At 40.4% G+C, this 13,204-nt stretch overlaps 1 protein-coding gene across 6 annotated transcripts in view; it reads right to left on the bottom strand.

Moving 5' to 3' along the window:
• The window catches only part of NHSL1 (NHS like 1), a 214,859-nt gene that overhangs the window by 90,812 nt on the left and 110,843 nt on the right, over positions 1–13,204 (bottom strand). The window contains exon 1 of one of the 6 annotated variants that reach the window (XM_074368279.1): positions 5,713–6,069. The exons of the other annotated variants lie outside the window; for them this stretch is intronic. Coding sequence (XP_074224380.1) covers positions 5,713–5,728 — 16 coding nt within the window. The 5' untranslated portion in view covers positions 5,729–6,069. Of the gene's footprint in view, positions 1–5,712; positions 6,070–13,204 lie in introns of those variants that run through there. 6 annotated transcript variants of the gene reach the window in all.

Here is a 13,204-nt window from a genome sequence, read left to right as displayed (position 1 = left end):
GTAAGTTTAAAAAGTTAAAGCTCTAAACATTCTTAGAAACAATGAACAGTACATATATATATATAAATTTAAAAAAATTTTTTAGATGTGTAGTATATTGTGTATATGTATTTATATGCAATACATGTGCAGTCAAATTATAACAATTCTACATAATTAAACTGAAAAATGGAAGAAAAAAAAAGAATCTCCATCTTCCTACCCTGCATCCCCAATGCGTTTAATCATGTAAAAGCTATTAATTGCTTAAAGACCCTTAGGTTGTTTCAGCAGAATTTTCTTCTGATGTTCAAAATAGAAAAATACATACCCCTGCAAACCTCTGTGCCTGGCTGATGGTGGTGACAGGATGTCCTGAGCGGTAAATCACCTTTATCACACTGGCCCATCTGCTTTCATCTACTAACTATCACCTTACTAACATGTGTGCAGATTACCGATTATACCTTTGCAACTAGAGGGAGTTCAATGCTTCTTAGGTATAACAGAGCTCCCCCAATGGGCAATTAGAGGAGGAAAGGAAAAACACTGGAAAAGAGGGACGCGGAAATGAGCAAAGAAAACAATAGGTAAAAATGGGATATTCAAGTGGGGAATTTAACGGAAACCTTTGCCAATGCTTTTGGGAATTCGAGTCATCTGATTTAGTTCCACCAAATTACCCAGAGCACTGTTCTTGCACAGAGCATGCCCCACAGACAACCTGACCCCCAGCTCTGCGCGCCTCGGGCAGCAAAGCTCTGTTAACTGCTCTTTCATTCCTGAAGGATAGCATCTCCTAGTTTTTATTAGATCATCTATTCAGTGTGGTGATCTGGTTTCCACTGCAACATATTTAAAAGCAAGATTTTGATTAGTAGTGGAAGGAAGAAAGAGAACTGGAAAGCATGATAAAGTTTTCAAGAGAAAGACAAAGGAAATAAAGAGCCAGCTTTGTTTGGTTTATTAAATTTCAAGGGCTTTGCCCGCCAGTTTGAAAAATGCATGATATCACCAGTGTGTTTATTAAAAGTGCTACTTTAAATTGCAGATTGAGCAAATGTGAATTCCCCTTGGTAACTGTAGGATATTGGATAGCAATTATATGCAATTTTTGGATGAAAGGAGGGGGAAAGAATAGGGGAGACTTGCAGGACTATGGTTCTAAAGGCGGCTGCTAATTTAACTAAAATTCAGAATCTGATTGTATGATAATAAAATGTCCAGACTCACACAGATGCAACATCCCCAGGGTCACTTTGCATTTTGATTGTTCAAATCTCTTAAAATGATGCTCAGAATTGAACAGTAAAATAGCATAAACTTGGCTTACTTGACAGTTTATTACTGGATTGAAGAAAGGGTGGGGAACCTTCCAGAGCAAATGGTTGCTTGCTAGCTAACTTGAAAAATGCACTTGTTTCAGCACAGAAATAACAAATCTGTTTCTGATTCCAGACATTATTTTCCAAATGCTGCCAAGAAAAGAATCTAAGGAATTCTTTTACATGCACAACATACACGAGACAACTGGCAAGAGGCCTGTGATCGGTTCCAGGGCGCGCGAGGAGGAAGGACAGAGCTGAGTCTCTAGGATGAACTGCCCTCCTGGGAGCAGAAGGACATGCTTGACATAGTTCATAGCTGTAATCTCCAACATAACTCTGCTATTATTAGACAACCTAAAGGCTTTCCTAAATCTGTAACTTGTGAAGCAGGAAAGGAAATAGACAGGACCCCACCATGCTGAGTATGCAGGCAGCTGAGATACGCCCACTCTGCACAATGCACCACTTTCCCAATCCATGAAACTTGATTTCTAGATCTTGGACAACACAGAATAAGAGGGAGGGAAAGAATCCAGTCCAACACCAAAGCCAGGTTTAAACCCCTGGAGAGAATGCTGATCAGGTAAAAATCCAACATTAAATTCAGAAACTTCAGACCCATGATGGTCACGAAACATACTGAAATTATTCTCAGAGCACAGAAAGCTCTGTGTATTAATCCTTTCCATATTAAGAGCAAGGATATTTTTAAAATAAAACCTTGTTTTTAAACTCAACCCACAGAAGTCTCCTGCTTTAATGTTTTAAAAATTATGTAATGATCGAGCCAATGATTCAAAAGTACACAATTTAGCACACATCACTTCTGTTATATTAATAAGGGAGAAACTTAGCAACAGAATCCACTCTGGAGAGAAGGAGATAATAGGAAAACGCTAAGAGACTGAGTCATCCAACAGACCAAGCTATCTAACGCAACTGTTTAAATTTTTGGCTCACACTGAGTTGACTGCAGTGAACTAAATTCAATTTTGTTTTTCCCCTCCTCAGCAGGATCAGAGTTCATGAAGGAAACTGGATCGTTTATAGGAAATAAAAGGCGGAATTCTCTTTTGCATGACTGACCAGAGTGGGTGAACAGTCAACCCTTCTACCTACACCTACAAACTTGTCTTAAGTTTGCAATGCTCCACGTTTCCAATGCATCATCAAAGCAGGTGCACCAGACAGTCACCCTTACAGCTCTCCATTAAACGCACCCCCTATAATGCGGCCCTCAGTCAGTGTGCCTTTGTGCATGGTCCATTCTAATATGGGGTGGCTAGTGTCCCTCCCAAAATCCATGTTCACTAGGAACCTCAGAATGCGACTTTATTTGAAATAAAGTCTTTGCAGATGTAATCCATTAAGATGAGGTCACATACTGGATTAGGGTGGGCCCTAAATCCAATGACAGGTGTCCTTGTTTTTTTTTTTTTAAAAAAAAAACATGTGACACAGAGTCACAGAGAGACACAAAGGGAAAAAGGCCATGTGAAGACAGAGGTACTACCACCAGCCATGAGATACCTGAGGCCACCAGAAACTGGAAGAGGCAAGGGAAGATTCTCCCCTAGAGACATCAGAGGGAGCATGAACCTGCCAACACCTTGCCTCCAGAACTGTGAGAGAAGAAATTTCTGTTTTAAGCCACTCGCTTAGTGGTTAATTTGTTACAGCAGCGCTATGAAACTAATGCAGATTTGTCCACTAGCCAGTGCCAATGTTCTGCTGACCAGTCTACACTAAGATTACCACAGGAAGCAAAATTAAGTGTTTGAGCACTTCACTACAACTGTTTGACACTGTGGCACTATCGCACAGCACGTGATTTTCTGTTTCACAAACTGTGATGGGTTGGAAATTAAGAGGAAAAAAACTGTCTTCTCAGTAAGAGATGCGCTGAAGAGATAATTAATATTTATAAAGATGAAGCTGGTGCACTGTAATTAAGAAATCTGCATTTTTCTGGATCATCTCAGAGAAACTTAAACTATGTTCCATGAAGCTTTAGAGGTAAAAATATTTTATTCTAATTTTTGAAAATAGAGCAATCCATGAATGGTATACAGTATATGCCTGGTGTTTCCTGTTAATCATATTATTTGATTAGCCGGACACTCACTTCCCAGGCCACTGATTACACAGTGAAGGGACAACACACCATGACTTCAGGAATGACAGGGACCCTGGCGGAACATGAGGGAACATCCTCCCACAGCCTGGGAGCTTAAACGTCGCTCACACGAAACGTACCTGGGCAGAGTCAATGTATCGGAACTATTTCCATGGCGATAGTACAGAATGACTGTAACTATGTGAACTATTACAGCCAACAGCAGTGACAAAGATGACATCTCTCTTCAAAGAAGGCACTTTTTCTAGCACTAAACTGACCAAAAGCTGAGTAGACATGACTTCAGAAAAGACAGTCTAAATGGAGAAAAGGAAGCCCTCCATCAAGGGGGGAGGCTGTCTGATGTGTTTTCTTTCAACAATCAAAAGAAATACATGGGAACATGATTTGACCCAAAAGAAGGGCAGTCGTGTTTCCTCTAACATCCACACTAATCGAAACCACTAACTCAGTAGTTCCTAAGACCTCAGGTAGCCTCAGAAACGGGCCAATTAATGAAATCCTCTGAAGAAACAAGAGGGAAACACAAACATAGTAAGAACACAAAGCTCTCAAGTAGCCCTTAATATTCCTGTGTTTAATCTCACTCACAATGACTTTATCATGAGTTGGCCTCATATGCAGGACAAGGGCAACCTAAAAATCATTACTGTAAACCAAGAGGCTATAAATCACAGGAAGAGAGCCAAATGTCAACTGCTGTGCTGGCTGCTGGGAGATCAGAAAGCGGGCTTTAAAGGGGATTGTGGATTCCTGATTAGAACACACACTTCAGCATAAAAGCATTCAGTTGTCATCACGTGCCATTCACTTGACTCTAAAAATTTCCTAAGTTACCACGGAAACTCAGAGTCCATGAAATTGATAGATTCTTTAATAAAATGGAATTGCTGTTATGGGAATGGGTGGAGGCAAACACATTGATGAAGCAGAAGTCGTGCCCTGCAACAACTCCACACCTGCATTCAATTAAAAATCCTAAACCGGAAGCTATCATTAGATCATAATGATTTCAACTAGACTGTGGAAATTACACTAGGGTAGCATGCACCCTTGTCCAATAATACTAAATTTTGGCTTTTCACAGTTACACTTTTTCCCAAGCCGAAAATTCTTTGAGAAACAGCATCATGAGAGCTTATAACTCATTTTATCTAAAATTATTTTCCCAAAATATTCAAATTCATTTCAGCCAACGAACCCCTTAGAAAACCACTTCAACTTGATACACTCTAGAGTAAGAATTAGTTGAATTCTTAGGGAGAGAAAGCTGTGATGTTTTCTTCTGTTTTTACCCCATCAATTTTATCAAATTTGTACCAACCATATAAATAAATATCTCAAACTTAAAGTTTAATATTAAAGACATTGGTGGTTTTTAAGGTGTCCGGTTAGGGTTAAAACTGAAAAGGCTGAGACTAGACAACCCTCGTCTATACCTCAGTAACAGAGTGAGGACAAAGGAGCCAAAGCAAGCCGAGATCACTTTATTTCCAAAAATTGAAAAGCTGTCAGGAACTTCACATCAACAGAATGACATACACTGAAAGATATGAACAAAGTAGTCTACTCCAGTTAGAAGGAAATTCATTTTCACTCCCCCATTTCAACAATCTCATAGAAAAACACACTCTCAAATGCTGAAATTAATTACATTATGACAAGAGTTGGAAGAAATATAGAGTTGAAGAAAAAATAATTGCCTAAGAAGAGAAAATGCTCTTCAACTAATCAAGGAATCACTACATATATCCATCATCTTCCAGTACTTCCCAAAGTACTATAATCAATAAACACATTGTGAGAACGAGAAGTGTGTTCCATGGTGAAATTAATTTCCTTCCTGAATTCACACATTAAAGCTTAAAACAACAGAATCATTCCCCCTTTCTATTCACTCTACTCCTTTACATAAGCAGCTCATCCCATGAAAACATCTCTAACAGGACTCATACTACTGTAAACCACTCCCACTTAAATTATTAAGTTTCTAAACTTTTAATTACTTTCGTCTCTGACAAAACATGTACAAGACACATCCAAACAGAGAAATCTTTTTGTCTGAAAGAAAATCCCACCTCCCCAGCGGGAGGTCTTTTTTCCTGTTTGCAACCAAAAAAGAACAATGACTTTTTCACTTTCATACTTAACAAAACTCCCCCAAACTTTGATCCTAATAGAACCAGCCCTGTGATTTAGACTCTGAGGCCAAATGACCATTTTTCTAACTACCACTTTCCAGCCCGAGTGGACCCCAAGCCCCCTCACCTTTCAGGCAGAACATGGTGAAGCAGTTCCATGGAGGGGCCGGTGCAGCCTGCAGCGCTAGGCACAGCTGTCTCCCAGCCCACCTCCCCGGCCCTCACTGCCAGAGAGCGGGGCAGTCAGCCAGCGCCTGTGATTACAGGAAGCCACTGCCCAATCCCCAGCTTTCTGGGCTGAGCTGCTGACACCTCCCTATCTGTCACGCGTTGTTTCACACCCTAGAATGGGCCGGGATCGTCTTGGAAAGTGAGGGGAGCCGGGGGTGAGCCGTCGCTGTCCGTCCAGTCCAGGGCGGTGGAGCACGGGGCAAGCCCAGTTGTTTGTCTTATCCGTCAGCATTTTCCATTGCAGCCGATGTAGCCCCTCATGTGATCGACAACACAAAAAAGAAATCACTCGATTTGGTTTAACTGTTTGCTATTAATTATCAGGACTATTCTTTGACTTCAGCATTCCATTCCTAGTTGCACTCTTTTTTTCTCCCCCCTGATCTGGAACAACTCCTATACTGGTTCAGAATTAGCACTAAACATTATGATGTGAAATTCTGTGCACAGCTGTCTGAGTCTACCTAAACGTGTGGATGTGTGTGAAGTGCTCAAAACAGAGTAAAGCACAATGGAAGTGTTAACTATCACTATTACTACGACTAAACTACTACTACTACTTTTTTTTTTTTTTTAGATTGTTTGTTCTTTAATGGTGGTACGGGGGATTGAACCCAGGACCTCGTGCATGTTAAGCTTGCGCTCTACCACCGAGCTCCACCCACCCCCCACTACTACCACTATTACTATATTTGTGTGTGAGGATTAAAAACGCGCAGGGTGGCACACTTCCATGGCATGGCAGTTTTTCACATGAGGAAACAAAGATTAAAGTATTGAAGCTGACATTGGAGTATGTGAATTTCTAACACTGTTGCAGCCCTAATCAGAGCATTACGCATCTCCTCCTCCTCTAGAAAGCTAAATTCACTCTGGCAAGTTCAAGGTTTAGTTTACTGTAAACCCTTTAACACAGGTTGAAAGGCGAAAGAAGGAATTTTATTGCAGATCTGAAGAGAAACAGTCTACAGACGTGGCCTCGGGAGCACCCTGCCTGAAAGTGCCGTCTGAACCGCCAGCAGCCCCCCGACCCTCTGAGACTCTCAAGCCTCCTGGTCACAGGAAGTGACCATTGTTCCCAAGGCCTGTTGCTGTGTGCAGGTCTTCCTTTTGACTCCACAGGATACAGGAAACTGACTCACAGAACCAGTTTATCTGTCTGTCTGTGTCCTGGGGTGCCTGCTGCAGCCCTTGCTACCTGCTCTGGATGCTCTGTGTCTTCTGGCTTTCAACATGTGGCTCAGAATAGCCTAGCTCTTTTCTCATCTTCCAGTATCACCAGCAAGGTCTGGTTAATAAGTTCCCTACCATGTGGAAGTCGCTGTACTAGTTGCTATGATCACAGAGAAACCCAAGAGATCCCAAGCCAGAAACTGGTTGGGATGGGGGAAAAAAAAAACCTGCATGTGGAATGACAAACAAGGATATTAATTCTTAGAAGAGAACTGGAAAAAACCTCAAAGCATCTCTCACTAAGGAGACCAATTCAGAGATGGTGAGTTGCCCAACTAAGTAGCGGCCGCGTCAATATCAAAGTCAAACCACCTGACTCAGCCTTTTCCATCGCACCATGTGACCCTCCCCACGGAGGCTCAGAGTCATTCTTTATTCTTTCCTGAGTGGTCTTCCACGCAATGTGTGAACTGCAGAAATATTCCTTGTGGGTTAGATTCAACTTTTTAAATTGCACACAGAGAGAGAAATTCTACACTGTGGAGAGTTAAGATCTCTGAACATAGGTTAGTACACAGGGCTTGGCGTGGTTGCATGTGTTTCACAGCACTCAATGAATAATCATTGTTAAACCTTTTAATATAGAGATAATCTGATATGCCACAAAGAACCCTGAATTGGAAAGTAAAGAGAACATGACCACAGCTGCATCTGTAGCCTTGTCTAGCTGGTCTCTACAGCAGTTCCTACCTGTAAAGATGGGGCTAAATTAACTCTAAGTCTATCCTTCTAACCTACTCCATTAATTTTTTTTGCTGTGACATATATAGATATAGATATGTATATTAGTATAACATAGATAAGCATTTTGTTAGGTGTATTATGTCAGGGAAAAAAGACAATGCAAAAGGTAAGTGGGTAAATAAATAACTATAATACAATGTGATAAATCATATGATAGAAGAATGTGCAAAATTCATAAATGATCAATGATACTTCTTGCCTATTACCATCTAATCAAGCTACTCTTGCTAACCAGGTTAAAATACCTATAATTTAATGTAAGGAGTTGAATAGTGTCCCATTCCCCTCCCACAAGGCTCCTGTCTACCAGAACCTCAGGATGTGACCGTACTTGGAAATAGGGTCCTTTGTAGACATACTTATGGGAAGGATCAAGATGGGATGATACTGGATTAGGATGGTGTTAAGGACAATACCAGTATCCTTATAAGAGGCAGAAAAGGACAACAGAGACACAGAGAAGGCCACATGAAGATGGACGTCAAGACTGGAGTTATGTGGCCACAAGGCAAGGACCACCTAGAGCCATAGAAGCTGGGAGAGGCAAGGAAATGTTCTCCCCCAGAGCCCTGGGAGGCATGTGGCCCTATAGACACCTTGATTTCAGACTTCCAGCCTCCAGAACTGTGGTAGAATAAATTTCTGTTGTTTTAAGCAACCCCATTTGTGGAACTTTGGTACCGCAGCTCAAGGAAACTAATACATTTAGCAAGGTAACAACTGGGGAAGAAGGGATGTGATTTTTTTTTTTCCTTTTAAAACTGACTTCAGTTTATGATCACATGGGCTTAAAACCTGCTTTTCCCATATTGCTGTACTTACAGTGGCTAAATTTTTACTGAAAAAAAAAAAAAATCCTTCCATAATATAACTAACACTGCTCAAAAGCACAAATACCATCTTCTATTAGATCAGTGAAATCATAGGTATCATCCTCTGAAAAGCTCACAGCATGAAATGCAGGCAGTGGAGATAGAACAGGCTTTTATTAATATTAAATCAGATTGTCATTAAAAAAATAAACTCACTGTCTTCACTACCAAACAACTGTGAATATATCTGAAAAATAAAACATGAAAAGGCATACAGTTCAAATTAGGAAAAATATTAAGAACTATTTATTAAAATTACTATCTGGGGATGGAGGTAGTGGGGGGACATAGATAGGTGAGGGAATTAAGAGGCACAAATTGTCAGTTACAAAATAAATGAAATGTACAGTTTGGGGAATATAGTCAGTAATTACATAATAACTTTGTTAAGGTGACAGATGACAACTAGACTTACCATGGTGATCATTTTGAAATACAGAGAAATATTAAATTACTGTGTTGTGTACCAGGAACTAGGGATGTATGTACAACATGAGAGAGAGAATTAACATGGCTTTATGTAAATATGAAAGTTGTTAAGAGAGTAAATTCTAAGAGTTCTCATCACAAGGAAGAAACACTTTTTCTATTTCTTTAATGTTCTGTCTGTATGAGATGGATGTTCACTCGCTTACTGTGGTCATCATTTCATGATGTATGTAAGTTAAACCATTCTGCTGTGCACCAGTGCTGTATGTCAATTATATCTCAATAAAACTAGAAGAAAAAAATTATTGTTTTTACCACAACGGATCATTGCTACTGAAGTTCAAAACTAAATCCTAAGGAAGCCTATGTGAAGGGAGTGGGCCAGGATGATGCTGGCTTGCAGGACTGACCAGCCCTCTGGGCAGAAGAAAGGTCTCCCTTTGCCAACCATGACCTTAGAGCCCCAACCACATTTTTCCCTTGTTAGCATTACAACATCCAGCATCAGCGTTAAAGTTTAACATTGTTACCTTGGCCAGAGGGAGTGGTAGCCACACATACAGCCAAAAATGTCTAGATACTTACGTCTTCCAAACCACTCCAGTGCTATTTCATTGGCCAGCTAAAAAATTTCATTTGATCTCAATAAAATAGTGGGGAATGGGGGTAAATTAGGAATTAATTTGCATAATGCATATAACAAGTGAGCCTAGATGGCCTCAAAATTCTACTTTGTTCCTGGCAAAACACAAAACAAAAATTATCCAAGAAAAACAGGCAAGCCGTATTTTTTCCTCCTGAATCCTGATTGTGACTCTTAACCAAAAAGTCAGATGTAGATGGAAAAACCCTTATCCATACCCATTCGAGGGGCTGTTTCACATCAACTAGAAAGGTATTCCATCAGGCCTGACTGAGTATGAATAGCATATAGAATATGATCTAGCAAGGCCTGTTTTCAGCCATATATCTCTAGGCATATCTCAGTGCTTTAAAAAACTGAGGAGCCGTAAGACATGTTCCCGATCACCAGTGCTCCCATGTCCCCCTGTATTGCTAGAGACTGAAGATGCTGAAACCCTCTGATACTGTTCATATTAGGATGACCAGAGGAGAAGCCCTTCTGGTGGCCAAGGCTGAGCGGTACCATCTGAACATCTTACCAAAGTGTTAGTTAGTCCCATCTCACCTGTTGTTCTGGAGTATTTCATTCTTACAATATGCTGAATTGCTCAGAAAAGAGAGAGATTCAGTCTGGGTTTTTCTGTGTATATATATGACTATCATAAGCCCAAGATAAAGAAGGAAAGAAAATGACAGCATTATAACTTTGAGTGACCACTGGTGGTGGTGCCCTAGTCTGGCCACCTCTGAAGGCAGTGCTGGTTCATTATCTAGAATCTGGAACATAGGACTTTGTTCCAGACACTTCCCCCTCCTAACATCGTCTGACCCTATATCCTGTTGGATTTTTCTGCCCGCTGTAGCCAGGGCTGACCTACTTGATCCCGAGGGCAACTTTCATCTTCTCTGCAGTCAATTTTCCATTAGGAGATGTTTGAATCCTGGCTCATTAAAGAGACAGGTTACTTTGTGCTGGACACAAACCAATCACAAAGCTCTAAGGCAACCCGCAAACACTGCACTGGGGCTCTTCAATGGCTTGTAGCCTTACGTAGCCTCATTCACATCACTGTGTTTTCTCCTGGAATCATAGAAATTCTGCTCTAATTGACCATTTTAAAATATGCTCTCCTGAGCCAATCCTTAGAGTTATTTCCATTTTTTTTTCCTTCAGAGCCACCTCTAGACTTCTTAACATCACAACCAAGAAGGAAGCCCCCATTTGGCTCCTGATCAAGAAATGTGTCTGTAATCTCATTCATGGCACCCTAGCTCTCCTAACACCCAAATGATTTGATTTTTTTTTTTTTAAAGAACCCTTGGGCCCCTCTGGTCCTATTTCTCCCGAGAATGAGTGTCCAAGTGGACCTGAGCTCTTAGCTGAGATAATCCGACAGCTGCTCCTCATCCCTGTAGGACGTGCAGAGTTGCCTGGACTCCCCTGCTGTCCACTGGCTCTGGTCTAGCCCACTCAGGGGCACAGCTTACCCCCCAGGCAGCGGCAGCAGGAAGGCGCCTTCCCTGTGACACCTTGCTCCACGCATCCAGTCTGATGAAGCTTCCAAAGGTAGTACCTACGGCTAAGATGTTTCTTCGAGTGCTAATACTCCTCTATAACTTTCTAGTAGTTTGTTCTTTCTTTCTGAGTCTTCTGACCTCTTAATCCACCTCCATACCTGCTACATCTTCCCCAAAGAGCCCCAGTGCCTCCATTCTCTCCTTTTGCAGGGAGAAAATCATGTTCCCACTTATGTAAAAAACACAAGGTAAGAATAAACCCCAAACTCCTCATCTAGCAATAAAGGCTCTTTTGGACTTGAATTCAGTTCTTTTCCCTAACTTTTCTGGACATATCCCTTTAAGGGGCCCCATCAGTAGGCTCTGTTCCATATTCCATATGGCCTTGTAGCTGCACTGTCCTTGATCAGACTACTACTTTCTTTGTCTGGAATACAGCCCCCCTCCCACAGCCTGTTTTTTTAATTTCTCTGAAGCCACCTCTGACCACGATTCTCTCCCCCAGCTTTATTTATGCAGCTCAGACAGTGTCACATTTCTGTCTAAAATGAGAGTTCCTCAAAATAAGGACTTGCTCATTCACACTTAACCTCCAGTGCCCTGTGAGGTGCCTGAAACCCAACAGACAATCAATGCTTACAGAATTATTATCTTTACTAGTTCATCCAAAAGCAAATAGTGGAGAATGTATAAAACCTGGAAACCTGGATGAGATATCTAATAGCATAATGATTCTCATGAAAAGTCATAAAAATATTTAACATCCTGTAAAATTTGATAAATAGATACTATTTCCCCACATAAAGCTGTATTAAAACTCATCATTAAAGAATAGTTACTGAATAGTTAAACTTATGGTAGAATTTTTATAAATCATCATTTCTTTAAAGATTAATAGTCCAAAGAGGCTTCATTTTCAACACAAACACACCGTTCTCTCTCAAGGCACGTTCACCAAACTCAGAAAGCAGTTTTTTCTTCTCTCATTCAGCCCAAATTAAATGTTTGAAGGATGATAGAAGTGGAAAAGGGGGGTGGGGGCAGGAAAAAAACAGAATTTTTCTGGAAGTATTCATACAAGAATGTTGAAGTCAGTGTGTCCAGCTGGAGGGAGGACACCAAAAGATGTCATAATAATGACCCCAGATCCCCTTTCTTAGTGAACTTACAATGGAATGTATTATAGGAGAAAAATAAAACCACTAGAGTGCAAATTTCATGCTCTTAAAGCTTTGCCATTGTCAGGGTGCCTAATATATGTATACTATATTTTAGAGAGTCTAGGTTAATGCACACAAAAATAACCTTACATCCTTTCACGCTGTATATTTCATCCATGTGTTTGTTGAGGGACTGACTCCCAGAATACACATATCAATGGCCACCCTCCCCCTCCACAAAAAAAAAAAAAATACAACTAACCTAAAATAAAGAGGTCATTTGTATCATTTTCTCCTAAGCATCTGAGTAATCTGAAGAAGTTGAAACAATAATCAACCTTCAACTACAGAAACAGGTGCAACTCTTCCACCCACAAAATCACCATCCTAAATCACTCTAAAGAGAAGTCAGACTACAAAAGTATTCAAGATCAAGTGCCAGCCAACCAGGAGGAACATAAGTTCTGCCACAATTTACTTGTTAGTAAAACATAAGCCCATAACCAGAGTAACTGGACTGTAATTACTTTTAATCATCAAGCAAAAACATAAAAATTAAAAGGAAGACACCAAGTTAAAAACGCCCAGGCTACTGATAATTTCTGCACAATCGAATACTTTAATATTTAAGTTACTTAAGATTTATAAATTTAAAATATTTTATTTTGAAGCCAACTCTATTTGAAAACTTCAAAGCTCTCTGTAAAGAACTAAAGAATTTCCATTTTAAAAAGGTAGTTTATTTCTGAAATCACCACATTCTCCAACTTGTGACCCACTTAAGCCTTGGGGACAACGCTTAAAGGAA

This window comes from Camelus bactrianus, chromosome 8 (genome assembly GCF_048773025.1).
Source record: "Camelus bactrianus isolate YW-2024 breed Bactrian camel chromosome 8, ASM4877302v1, whole genome shotgun sequence".
NCBI lineage: Eukaryota > Metazoa > Chordata > Mammalia > Artiodactyla > Camelidae > Camelus > Camelus bactrianus.
Note: the sequence above shows the minus strand (reverse complement) of the source record. Positions and strands in the feature narration are given on the sequence as shown.